The following is a 14,172-nucleotide window of genomic DNA, read 5'->3' as shown; positions in this document are numbered from 1 at the left end:
TTTTAGTAGGATTCATGCATATTCTTTCCTCCACAGTCTGGAAAGTTAAAAGATGGTGCTCGTTCTGTAACCAGAACAATTCAGAATAACTTCTTTGACAGCTCCAAGCAAGAAGCCATTGACATTTTGCTACTGGGGAGTACTTTAAATAGTGATTTGGCAGATAAAGCTCGAGCACTACTAACTACTGGAAGCTTACGAGGTATGTGTATTTGTCATCTTACATTTCAACTATTGCTGTATTTACTGATGGAATTGTATTTTCTGTCCTGAATACACAAATAGAAAAACCTTGTAAAGTTTATTTTTTGCATGACTTTTACTAATAATTATAACAGAGTTTATTAAAATATAGTTAAATCGTTTCAAGTACTAAGAAAATAAATTAAGCATTTCTTTAAAGAAGACTTGCATTAAAAATGTATTTTGTTAATATTATTACTAAACCACAAATTGGACCACAGACATTTTTGTTGCCTGTGGTTGAGTCAATTAGTTTTAAGGAGTAACTGTTTATTTTAGGTGAACATAAATTGTATGCTTCATAAAATAATCAACTAATTCTGAAATTTATGTAATCCTATGTTATGAGTTGGTCTCATCTTTTAAATTGATAATGTTCCAATAATTTATATTAATTAGCAACGGAAAAATCATGACAGTAGACTTAAATATAAAACTGTCCCAAATTTGTCTATTACTAATCCTGCTATCCCTAATGAATGAGCTCTCATGTCAGTGAATATATTAGTAATACCAAAAGCTCAAAATTTGGCACTCTAATTTGATTAAAAAGGAATCTCTTCAAGGCCACGTTCCACTTTAACTTGGGGGTAGGGAGGAGGCAGGGGAATCTGGACCTGTGATTTGATTGGCATAGGAAATTCCTGTTGAGGAAACCCTCTCCACCTAAACAAATTATCAACTGCCCAGAAATTAATAATCTTCAGTGATTGCCAGCAACACAGATGTCAGTGTTGCTGTTCAGTTATTTCAGTTGTATCCAACTCTTCTTGACCTCATTTGTGGTTTTCTTGACAAAGATGCTGGAGTGGTTTGTTTTTTTTTTTCTCCAATTCATTTTACAGATGAGGAAACTATGGCAAACAGGGTTAAGTGACTTGCCCAGGGTCACATAGCTATTAAGTGTCTGAGGCTGGATTTTGAACTCAGGAAGATGAGTCTTCATGACTTCAGGCCTGGCACTCTGTCTCTTTTACCACTTACCTGCCCCACAGAGGTGTCAAACTCACCAGCAAGACTCAAGAGTGGAGTAGTCCTGAACCAGATTAAAATGTAATTGGAGAATGTTTAACAAAATAAATAAAAATATAGTGCAACATAGATAATGTTAATTTGAGGTTTTCTAAGTCAATATGCAGCCACAGGGATCCATTTCTATTTGAATTTAACATGGATGAACAGGAGCACTAAAAGGTTAAATAACTTTCCCAGAGTCACACAGCCACCATGTGTCAGAGATGGGATTTGAACCCATATCTTCTTGACTCTGAAACTATATTGACTTCACCATACGGTCTCTTACCTATTTAGAGCTGTGGAAATTATTATGTCTTCTGTTATAGTACTTTAAAAAAATTATTCTTTCCATTTTTCTTTTTTATGCAAGTGGGAATTGATCCTCTGCTAAGTAATACTCATCTATAAAACGAAAGATTTTTAGGTCAGATTATCTCTAAGGTCTCTTTGAGCTTTAACATTATCTGCAAATCACTTGCACAGTAAGGTGAATTTTTGTTGTTGTTAATATCATAAAGTGACCTAAATGTAATTTACAGCCAACTCTAAATTATTTCTTGTGAAATCCCATGCAGTTTGGATAATTTAAATTGATTTGCCATCTAGAAATCTTATTTTATCCATTTGTGTTAACTTCCTCCTCCACCATACTTGGAGAACTGCTTACAAGCAGAAAAGTGTTTTTCATCACTTTTTTCTGCCCCTGACCACCCTCTGGAGGTATTAAATCCATGAAAAAGTGACTAGCTAAAAGGGAGAAACAAATGGATCCAAATCCACAGACTGAATCATTAACCCCTGAATATTCAAGAGTTGGCTGTAAATAATATCTTGAAACCCTGGAAAGAATTCAGTCATTTCATCTAGGAGAGCAGCTATTGATTCTATGAGAACAAATGACTCAGTCAGGACTCCTGTCTTAGAAGGTTTGAATCGTGACAAAATCCTTCAGAGACACTAAATCACTTTTAAAATGACAAAGTAAGTCATTCCAGAGTAATACTCACTGCCTTTTCACTTTCTGCTTTGGCCACCAGAGTTCATGTGCCCAGAAATATTAATAGCCTGTGGGGTGGGTCAAGGAGTAATAATATGGCCTGCTGGTTATAAAACTCTGAAATACTCACATTGAGATTGGTAGAGGACTGAAAGTTATCATACTGTGGAGCTCTTTGATGAGAAACAACCACTTACTATCAATTATTTTTAACTTCTTGCTTCTAAAAAGTATTTTTTTCAAAATGATTTTTTTTAAAAAGTGAAGCCATCTCAAAAATATTTTAGAGCATCACTATGGATTTTATGACAATAACTATTTTACTAATGTCTTCTTGTTTTCTCCTTGATGCATCCAAAGTTTCTGAGCAGACATTGCAGTCAGGTACAGTACAGCAAATTAAACAATATACAAAATAATGTTTTTCTTTATAATGCTCTCTAAAATAGGTCATTTGAATAATATGTAAAGCCTTCACTTTAAAAATATTCTCTTATTTTGGCTTATATACATTTGTAGTATAGATAAATATTGGCTTTCATGAGGAAAAATTTATGGTTTTGGGAAGATGAAATAAATACCAATGATCAAATATTAAGCTTTCTAGGTCCTTGTTCTAACAGATATCTTACGTATCTTTTACGTTTAGTTTTTCTTTGAATCAAACAAAATCAGTGTTTTTGGTATTATTCCTTACTCTTAACAGACAAATCCTAGAAACCCAGTTGCTATAGTATTAGTCACAATAGAGAAAGGATTTATGAGGGTAGTCAAAGAGGCAAAATAACTCATCTTGGAACTTTCTTTTACTGAAGAATAAAAAGGTTATTTTCTGTGATTGAAGACCTATGCTAACCAATTGCATGATTTGAGTTCTTTTGACATAAATAACACTTGCGTTGATAATTAAGTTAAAGGGCCTAATTATTATCCTTTTGACTAGTCACAGGTACCTTTTACTGTGAATTATCTCAGCTGTTTGATAAACTTGTTCTTTGCACCTAAGCATGTGATTAATTAGCTGTGACAATGGCCAGAACCCTTAAGATAGAAATTTTACAATTTTCCTCTCCAAGGCTGCTTTTCTTTGCTTCCTGTCCCCTTCCTTTTATTTTTTCCTCAAGAGCCCTTGAGCAGTTCTACCCTCCCACCCTTGGAGCTGAGGACTCTGCCTCATAATCCACTGAAAAAATTGGAGTTATTAGCTCAGAACTCTCTCTTCTCATCTCATCCTCCCTCCTCTCTCTCCCAACCATATTATCTCCCACGGTCTTCTCTTTCACTCTGATCTCTGATGAAGAGGTAGCCCATCTCCCCAAGGTCAGCTCCCCTACATGAATGAATTAATGATAGAAAAAAATTTGTCAGTCACTTCATATATGCAAAACGTTTCAAATACAAGTAGAAAAGTAAGACAGTCCCTGCTCTCAAGGAGCTTGTATTGTAATAGAGCCAACAAATATAGAGTTTTCATGTACAAGTCAAATGGAAAGGCCCAGGGGTTCTTAGGGTACACTACCGAAGCAGATAGTAATAAATCTTCTTTAGTGTTATTTCCATTAATAAAACCATATCTGCATTCTACTAGGAGAAAACTAGCAACTGCAGTCCTTGAACTGTGCTTTAAAGGAAGCTAAAGATTCTGAGGCACAGGTGAGGAAGCAGAGCATTCCTGACCTGAGGGAAGAGGAGACCGCCTCTGAAAAAGCACAGATTAGGAGATGGAATATATGGAAGACAGCATGTAGGCCAGTTTGGCTAGAACAAAGTGTTCATGAGTGGGGAGTGTGAGATTAGCCAGGCAAGATATGTTAAAGCTAACTTGTATAGAGCTTTAAATGCTAAACAGGAATTTTATTCTGATGACTGAAAGCAAGTAAGATTTGCTGTTCAAGAATGTCAGTTTTGTAGCTGTGTAGAGCAGAGGTGTCAAACTCCCAGCCCGAATCTGATTAAAATGAAATGGGGAAATGTTTTCACAAAATAAATAAAAATATAATAAAACATAGATAATGTTAATTTGTGGTTTTCTAAGTCAGGAAGAGGATGGATTAGAGAGACTTCAGTCAAGAACAAAACCATAAGGACACCATTGTAATAGTCCAGGCAAGAGGTGATAGAGGCCTAGACCAGGATGATAGCTGTGTAAATTATTCATTGGGGAATCAATATAGAGGTGTTATAGAGGCAGAATTGACCAGACTTGACTACTGATTTAATAAAGAGCTTACAATAGGAGTTACGTGTTTTTACATATAGGCAGAATGGGTGGTTAGTTCTTAAACCACTTTCTTGTCTCTTGAGGCAGGAATGTTCAGCTTCTGGGGAGGTTGTGCTCTTTAGACTTGGAACAATTCCCACTACCAGGTGGGACGTGTTTCTGATACAGCATTACTACGTGGCAAATGTAGAGATAGAAGGGAAGAGCTTCTGTTTTAATTAGTAATTGTAGAATCTTTGAAATGGCCTGGGCTAAGCTCAACCTAGAACAGGAAATGAGAGAAAATAAAGAGTCTGATATAATTCTAAAACTGAGAGGGAATGAAAGACAGCCTTTGTGGGGCTCTATAAAGAAAGAATAGTTTATCACAGGGACGTGAAGGAAAAGTCCATGTCCTACCTAGAAAAAATCCCTGTGCCTCTGGATACTTTCTAGATTTGGTAATAAAGTTCATGAAAACATGTTGAGTACATCTTTGCCAATCGAGCGATCAGTATATTTTTCTAAGTGTCTCACTAATTCTTGTGTGCTGTATATACATTTGGATAAATGTATTTGTTGACTAAGAAAGTTATTTAGTGATTTCGAAATCTTAACTCTTATATGAAGTAAGATTGTCATAGTCATAAGGTGTACATGCAGCAACAATGTGGTACTTGGTGATTTATGTTTATTTATAAGCCAGATAGGCTTCATTAAATTTGTGGAAGGAACATCTGTAGAGAATACAGAGTATGTGTACATTGTGTATGTGTACCCTCTGTTCTCACAAACATCTGCTCATAGTACTTGAATCCAGCAGTTGTATTTTGATTACTGATTTTAACCAGTAAGTTTGTTATTTGAGTTGTACTTTCTCCCTTTAAAATTTACAAAATAGCATCTTGGTGTATGACTAAGTGAAGAATAATGAATGGCACGTGAGTAAAGTGTGTATATGATTCTGAGTTGTTCACCCTCTGGTTAATTAAGTATTAATGGCCCCCTTTGGATACCAAAGTCCTTAGACTGCATTTATCTTACATCCTGAGGTAGAGTTGGAGTCCTTGAGTCAGAAAGCCTGGTTCTATATATCAGCTTCACCACTTAAAACTGTGTGATTTTAGACTAGGCACTTCACCTCTCAAGCCTCCCCTATAAAATGGGGATAGTCCTTGCAGTACTATTTTGCACAATAGTTGCATGAATCAAGTGAGGTAACATATATGAAAGCTCTTTAAAGCTACAAATAAATGGGTGATATTTTCGGCATCTATTTTTAATTAGTGTTTGGACTCAAATAGAAATAAGACTTATTTTTCTCACAACAATCCTGGGAGGTATGTTAATGCAAGTTTTATCTCCATTTTACAGATGAGAGGTTTAGAGAGGGATAATTGGCTTGCCTGTTGTCAAACAGAGCTCAAATTTGAACCCAGATTTTCTAACTTCGAGTACTTCCACTATACCACAGAATAGAAGCAGAAGAAAAAAAAAGATCTATCATAACCCTAGATAAAAAATGGTATCCATTTTTTTCAATGTATAAACATTTAGTGTTCATTTTACATTTCTATTTTTCTTTTCAGTTTCTGACATCATTTATTTTATAGTAGTTCTCTAGAGGTTTTATCAGTGAGTAGTAACTTGCAAGGCTACCAGTATCAAGAATATTAAGTGTAAATAATTCTTTTTTTTTTTAAGTGTAAATAATTCTTAAAGAAAATCCTATTCTCAGTACAGAGAATTTAACCATTCTCTGATAATATTGTAATAAAAAACCCAGAAAAAAATAGATCAAATTCTCTATTAACTTACATGCAGCTCTCAAGCACTTCAGAATAAAATATAATGTGCTAGTTCATTTGAACAGAACTATTGATTAGGCATATTACATTGCCACAATTTTAGTGTAATAGCCTTTACTTTTGCTTATTGTGATGTCCCTTTTGTTGTAGTTCTTTCATTGGTTAAGTACATTGTGCTGGAATTTGCTTTCACAGCTGATAGTTTTGTATGTCTTTGCATGTACTTTATGCTTATATGTATGGTTTGATGAAAGCATCATCATCCTGGCATGTTTCCTGAGTTATCGTGCTTGATTTTAATAAATATGTTTATGTAACCAAAATGAAATTTTGTTTTTGTGGTTTTTCACAGCCTCTTCAAAGGTACTAAAGAGTATGTGTGAGAACTTCTATAAATATTCAAAGCCAAAAAAAATTCGAGTGTGTACTGGAACTTGGAATGTAAATGGTGGGAAACAATTTCGAAGCATTGCATTTAAGAATCAGACACTCACTGACTGGCTACTAGATGCCCCAAAGTTAGCTGGTATCCAAGAATTTCAAGGTGTGATACTTATAATATCAATTTAATAAACACTTGATCCTGGTTTACTAATCTAGAGAAAAAAATTTATAACTAAAGAGAAGTAATTATCTTCAAAAGAAACTTGAGTATTATGACAAAGCAATTTGTAATTTAATTATAATTTAATTTTATAATTAAAGTGCATTATGTATAAATGTGTGTGTTAAGGACATGTGTTATATATTATAACATTTACTGACACTTTACAACTCTGGGTTTACAGATTCACATTCCGTTTCTGCCCACCCTTTTCACTGTTGGAATTCCTGCTTTATAATTAACAAACTTTCTTTCATTTTAGATCTCTTCCTGTAATTTTCCTTCCATCATTTGGCACCTACTGAGTGAAACATAGTTCCATCCAGATAATAGCACCTCCCTGGCCATCCTCTTCAGTAGCGACTCCACCTTCTTTTATATCATCCCAACTCACTGGTCTTTGTCAGGGAGCTGGAATACTTCTTGCACTCTATTGCCACTTCCAGACTTCCTCTACTGCCATCACTCAGCAATCTCTCCTCCTTTGGAGATTCATTCTATCCAAATTTACCATTCACCCAGATCCTGGTAGTTGTTATCTACCTCCTCCAGGACCTTGTCCCGCACCTTCCTCAGTGAATTTAGTGCCTTGTTCATAGTCTTTCTCTTTACTACAGTTCTTGTCCTCCTGCTAAAAGACTTGCGCAAACATATTGAAGTTCCCTCAAATACTCCAACTTTCCAGTTCCTTAATCTGCTCAGCTCCCATGATCTACTCTTCTACTTCACCTCAGCTACACACACAGATGCTCAAATTCGTCATCTTCAAGCGTACCACTTCCGTATTCAGATCCAAAATTCCTCCATCAGATCATAATCTGTTATTCCCCTCTCTCCATCTACTTAATACAACTCATCCTTCATCCTCACTATGACTGCCGGTCCCTCCACCCTTCGGTATTTTCCCTGAAAGGCTTTGCTCTTCATCTCCCACTCTTAACCTGTCACTATACCAGTTCAACATTAAACTCTCCTTTATTCTCCAATTCTTGCTTCTTTCTCCTGTCACCATTTGAACCCGACCCTAGATTACTTCCACCATCTTCCTTCTTCACTCCTACTCATGTGTTGTCGAATGGAGCTAGAAGAAGTCACAAAACTGTGCTGAATCCACTAGAAACTTGATATCTAATCTCATTTTGGTCATCATGTAGCAAAGCAGTTCCTCAACTCCTCTGTAATTATTTCTTTATCCCACTCACCATAGTAGCTGTCCTAAACCTCCTTTTCTCTCCTCAAGCCTCGCTCAGCACTTCTTCCTGTCTTCTGAGCTGAAAGCCTTTTTTATTGGAAAAAAAAATGAAACCATTAAACACAAACTTCTATTCTTTTCTTCTCACATCCCTTAAATACACCTCGTCTTCTCTTTTCCTCCCATCTCCTCCTTGACTCCTTTTCTCCTTGCCTAGGCTAACCCTTTGAACCCATCCCCTCTGATTTTCTCCAACAGATTGCCGTCAATATCATTTCTTCACTCTAATCAGTCTCTCCCTACATACTGGTTGTGCTGTCTACGAACATGCCTAGGCCTTCCCCATCCTCAAAAAACTCTTAACTAGATCCTACCTAAGACGATCGCATAATCTCTCCTGCTTCTTAGCTAAATATAAAAAAGCCACCAGTACTCTATCCTTTCACTTCCTCTCCTCTTTCTCTTTTCTTTACCTTCTATAATCTGTCTTCTGATCTCATGCCTCAACTTAAACTGCTCTTTCAAAAACTACCAGTAGTACTGTAATTGCCAAATTTGTTGGCCTTTCCTTAGTCTTCAACCTTCTTGACTTCTCAGCCTTAGAAACCATTGACTACCCTTTCCTCCTATATCCTCTTCCCTTGGTTTTTGTGACACTCTCCTCTCTTGCTTCTCCTTTTTCCCATTCTCCTTTGCTGGATCTTTATCTCTGTCACACCATGAACTAGAGATATTCCCCAAGGCTTGGTCATGGTACCTTTTTTCTTTCTATACTCAGTGGTCTCATCAGCTCTCTTGGGTTTAAATTTATCTTTACACGTATGACTCCTCGGTCCATGTAACTATCAGTGTTTTGTATACCTTAATCTATATATAAATGTTAAGTAGTAGTGGTGATGGTGGCAGTGGTAGTGGTGTAATGGTGGTAGTAGTAGTAGATGACATTTCAAACTGAATGTACCATATACTACTCAACTTCACCATGTCCAAAGCAGAACTCGTTATCTTTTCCCTGAAACCCACTCCTTTTCTAAATTTGTCCATTGCTATCAAGGGTACCACCCTGCTTTCATCTTTGTTTCAGAAAGAAACTTAGGGTCATTAAAATAACAGCACCATTTTCCAAGGCAGTCCAGCCATTCCTTTCTTCCTGTTCAGTTCTAGGCCCAAAGCATTGTCCATCTATATTCTCTTCCATCCCTGTGTTCTGATGTGACAGCTCTTTGTGTTAGTCATGCAACTGCATAACATAATCTACACAATAGGCAGACACTTTTCATCCTTCTGGTTTTTCATGTGTGACTAGTTTGGCCAAATTTTTTTGAGCAATTATTGATCCATTTAAAGGCTGTACACAATATTTAACATCTTGATGCAATCAAGAGTATCTAGAGGACCTCGCCATCTATAGGGAACAACTCTTTGATTTTTAAGTGTGCTCCTCCTTGGGGGTAGCAAGCCCCTTGGGGTGAACATACATTTACTTGCTTTATCCCTGGTATAGTATTAATAATTGAGAGGATCATTGAACAAAGTCGTGTTACATCTTTAAAGGAATCTTGTACGATTTTGATATAGGAGACATTTTGAGAAGAGAGCCCTTAAGGCTTTATTTCATTCTACTGAACTAAATCCTTATTTATAATTAACAAACAAGTACAACAGAATATTATCCATGCCTTTAATTAAATGGTATGAGTGTAAAGATTTAATTTGCTCTGATAACATCTGTGAAAGCCTGACTGTATCCTTCTTGTACCTTTATCAGAAAACTCCTTGGTTTGTGTGTATGTAATTCTCATGAAAATTTTGTAGCAATGGAAAAGTAGTCAAATGGATTGGTAGTTATTGCAGCTTGCTTTAGGAAGGGAGTTCAGATTGAAAAAAAGCTTGTTATTTCTACTTGAATAAAATAAGCTTAAAAGGTAGGGCTTTTAGACAGATTTAAAGTGATTTCACCAGATTTGAAATTGCATGTCTTTTTAGTGGATAGTGGATAGATTTTGATCAACTTAGGTCTTAATGGAATCTTAGTTATATTTGGAAAATTTTCTTGTGAATATGTACATATCAAAATCCTTTTCAAATATTTCATTTTAGATCGAAGAAATAAGCCTATTGACATATTTGCAATTGGTTTTGAAGAAATGGTAGAATTAAGTGCTGGAAACATTGTGAGTGCAAGGTAAGCCAAAAAAGTAACACAGAGGGAAAATGTGTATTTCAACAAAGAGAACTTAGTTTAAATCAGATTTGTGAAACTCATTTGTCTGTGAAATACTTTGGAGTTCAAAGCAGGTAAACCCATAAGTAGGACTTTTTGTTTCTGTTCTTCTTGGCCCAGACGGTAACAATGAGTTTGGCCCTAACTAGCTATATAGGAAAAATCCAGGTGAGTGAAAAATGTCTAGTGTGTGGATACTATATAGACCTTGTCACAACAGAACATATGCAACCAGGCAGGAGTCCGAGGTGATATCTAAACCTTAGTGTAAGGAACTCCTTCCACTAATAGAGATTGGTAATTCTTCTTTTAACTATAAATATAAAAACCCCAGATGCAGATCACTATGAGAAAGAAGGATTATAGAATCATACATTTAATTCTAGAAGATGTCTTAAAGGTATCTTAGACCAGTCCCCTCATGATAGGTAAGGAAACTGACAGCCAGAGGGGAAAGTTCCCAAGGTCACACAGATAAGTGATAGAGTTAGGATTTGAATTTAGGACCTCTGACTTTGAGATCCATCATTCATTTTCCTTCCTCTTAGGTAATAGTGGGGAAGGAACAATAAGAACTGAAATGAAAGGAAAGGATTGTTGTTACTCTGATGCTTACAGTGGTAGTATATGAGATTCCTGACTCTTGGCTTAACAAATTACACTCACCCATTACTGCTCCAGTCGTGGCCCAAGGCTTCCCTTTTATTCTGGTATTTTTAGTATCTTATATATGCTAACCTGAAAATTATTTGGGACCTTCAAATGCTGGATACTTATGGGTAGGGTGCACTTGGTGTGATTTAATGGGAAAAAAAAAATATTTGGACTCCTGAGTCCCTAGATTTAAATCATGTCTATTCCATATTATCTATATACTCGTGTGTGACTTTGGGCAAGTCACATAACATCTTTTGGTTTTAGTTTCCTCATCGCAAAATAGAGGGTTAGATTAGGTGATCTCTGTGTTCACTTCCAGCTCTAAATTCTCTTATTTTATAGTATACTATACACTTGGCCCCGTGCTAACATTGTAGTACATACAAGAATATTAAAATTAGTGATGACATGTATTTGTAAAGTCTTCAGGGCATGGAAGCCCTTTTATATGTGTATGATAAGTGATATTTGTTATAAAAGATTCTGGAGCTTTAATATATTGGTATTTCTGGCGTTTAGACTACTAATCATTGTTTAAGTCGAACAGTGAAAGTGAAACTTATCTGTTAAGTCCAATTGAAAGGGACCAAAACAGATCCCCCTTACGTAAGCCCTATTCGACTGGGAGTTACATAATAGATTTCAGTTATTGTAGTTAAAAGGAATAAACCAAACTTTCTGAATATGAACCCATTCATTTTGTTGCAGACTAATCTCTTTAGAAGTAAATTTATTGTCAGATGTCCTCCAATAATAAATAAACTCAACACATTGAGTTGGTTAGTTTTGCTGTATTGCTTTTTTATTACTTTGTCACTTTATTACTTTGTTGTACTTTATTACTTACAGCGCACAACTGACTGGGTTGGAGTAAGGGGTTGGGAAAGATATATTGGGAAACAATTTGATGTGAAAATAAAAGGTATCATTTATATATATATGTATATATATATATATACATACACACCACACACACACACACACACACACACATGTTTTTAGAAAGTAATAACAGTGCCATTGGTTGGGATTTCAAAATGTGTCACTCTTAGGTCTCTGTCACTAATCAAACACATTTTGTAGAAAGGATCCAAGAATGTGTGGTTTATGTTTAATAAGTTCCTCCCCAAAAGAAAATAGAAATGTATAATGGTCTCTCTACAGTATTGCTAATCATAGTAAAACTTCTGTATTTCTTCAAGATTCTGACATTCATTAATGGGAATGATAGGTCAGGATTCCAAGTGGCTGGATTTTGCTGAATTCCAGAATAAAACCGTCCCAGTAGTCATTGAGCTTATTGTTATGGCATATAAGTAAATTTGAAAACTTTATTGGTCTGCAACAATGAAGATAGTGTTTTTTGTGAGAGGGAGAAAAATACTAACTTTGTATTCTCTTCTAATGTACTTACTGTCTTGTGAGACACTGCATGGTTCTGAGATTACAAAGATATGATACAGACCCTGCTCTCAAGGAGCAGATAATCTAATGGGAAAAGGAAAGAAACATACATGCAGTGAGAAATTCAAGGAAGGAGAGCACATTTGTGCTTGAAGTGAGAAGGAAAGATCACAAAATGCTCAGGGAAAAAAAAAACTGGAATATTTAGAATTGTTAGTGTGGCTTTCATCATTATCTGTGGTATTATAATACAGAATAAATAAGTTATGAATTATCAGTGCAACCTTCTTAACCTTTATTTTTTTATGATAGTACAACTAATCAGAAATTGTGGGCTGTTGAACTGCAGAAGACTATCTCCAGAGATAAAAAATATGTGTTGCTGGCTTCTGAGCAGCTTGTAGGCGTCTGTCTCTTTGTTTTTATCAGACCACAACATGCTCCTTTTATCAGGTCAGTAAATCGCAAGAATTACCAATCCTGCTTTGTGATATAGAATGAGTTAACACAATGGAGTTGGAAAGTATGGGATGCTTCAAAGAGGATTCTGTAACGATGGTTCTAGAGTTTAAAGCTAATGATTATTTATTTTATAATGCTACTTGTAATGGGCCCCAGGCTTTTTTATAGCATCACAAAATTCACCTGTTAGACATATAACTTGTATTTTTATGGTACGTAACACAAATATCTATTTTCTCATTTCTAAGGAACTATTGCACTCGAATAGCCTTGTTTTAGAATTCTTTGTTTTAAAGGGATGTTGGAGTTGATACTGTGAAGACTGGAATGGGAGGTGCTACTGGAAATAAAGGAGCAGTTGCAATACGGATGTTATTCCACACCACAAGCCTTTGCTTTGTCTGCAGTCACTTTGCTGCAGGGCAGTCACAAGTCAAAGAAAGGAATGATGATTTTGTAGAAATAGCCCGAAAACTGAGCTTTCCTATGGTAAGCTTATGTTGCTGGTTGCTAGAGTATATGTGTTAGGATTCGCAAAAATAAATATATTGTCAGGAGACCCCTAAGATTGTCCTGTAATATCAAAATTATTAACATAAGTTTCTACTATTGTGTAATATTTAGATAAAGCAAGGTCAGAGACATGGACCAGAGGGAATAGTGTCTGAGGGAAAGTAATGTTTGCAATGTTTTTTCTTAAAGTTATTTTAATATCCATCTCATTTTTTCCAGGGGAGGATGTTGTTTTCACATGACTATATATTTTGGTGTGGTGATTTTAATTATCGTATAGATCTACCAAATGAAGAAGTTAAAGAACTAATAAGGCATCAGAACTGGGATTCACTTATAGCAGGAGATCAACTTATCAATCAGAAAAATTCTGGACAGGTACACCTTCAAGGAGATGGTTACTTTTGAAATGATTTGTAGTTTTCATATCTTGAAAAGGAGACTTTTTTTTCCCTTTTGGTGGTGAATATACTTAAGAATATCAGATTCTTGAGTGTTAGGTTGTTTAAACTGTTGAGAGAGTGTTAGAAGACAATAAAATGATTTTTAGAAGGGAACTTTCATTTTATATTTACAGAAATGCCCCTTCCTCCTTTTGGGAGGAAAAAGTAAATTCTTATTTCTATGTATTCATGGTTGTTGGGGGGGTAATATATTTTGACTAGAAGTTATATATTTTAGATTCCTCTTTTTTTGTCTTTAAGATCTCCTGCTCTTCTACCTTTTTTCTGTAAAAACCTAAAGTTTTTTCTTGTACTACTTATGTCTTTAAGCTCTAGCCATGCATACTGGTGCCTTGTAGAAGAATTTTCTTTAAAGTTTTTAACCAAAAAGTCCCTATTCTTGAAAAT

The 14,172-nt window shown here is 35.5% G+C and overlaps 1 protein-coding gene across 7 annotated transcripts in view; it reads left to right on the top strand.

The window, feature by feature from the left end:
* Positions 1-14,172, top strand: part of SYNJ1 (synaptojanin 1) — a 120,852-nt gene that overhangs the window by 68,847 nt on the left and 37,833 nt on the right. For 3 of the 7 annotated variants that reach the window (XM_036743167.1, XM_036743170.1, XM_036743169.1), the window contains exons 12-18: positions 37-202; positions 2,618-2,641; positions 6,618-6,809; positions 10,162-10,246; positions 12,659-12,799; positions 13,105-13,297; positions 13,541-13,699. In XM_036743167.1, coding sequence (XP_036599062.1) covers positions 37-202; positions 2,618-2,641; positions 6,618-6,809; positions 10,162-10,246; positions 12,659-12,799; positions 13,105-13,297; positions 13,541-13,699 — 960 coding nt within the window. The remainder of the gene's footprint in view (positions 1-36; positions 203-2,617; positions 2,642-6,617; positions 6,810-10,161; positions 10,247-12,658; positions 12,800-13,104; positions 13,298-13,540; positions 13,700-14,172) is intronic. The other 4 variants (XM_036743172.1, XM_036743173.1, XM_036743168.1 and 1 more) reach the window with 2 other exon arrangements.

Source organism: Trichosurus vulpecula, chromosome 2 (genome assembly GCF_011100635.1).
Source record: "Trichosurus vulpecula isolate mTriVul1 chromosome 2, mTriVul1.pri, whole genome shotgun sequence".
Classification (NCBI taxonomy): domain Eukaryota; kingdom Metazoa; phylum Chordata; class Mammalia; order Diprotodontia; family Phalangeridae; genus Trichosurus; species Trichosurus vulpecula.
The sequence above is the reverse complement of the archived record's forward strand: the minus strand, read 5'-3'. Positions and strand labels throughout refer to the sequence as shown.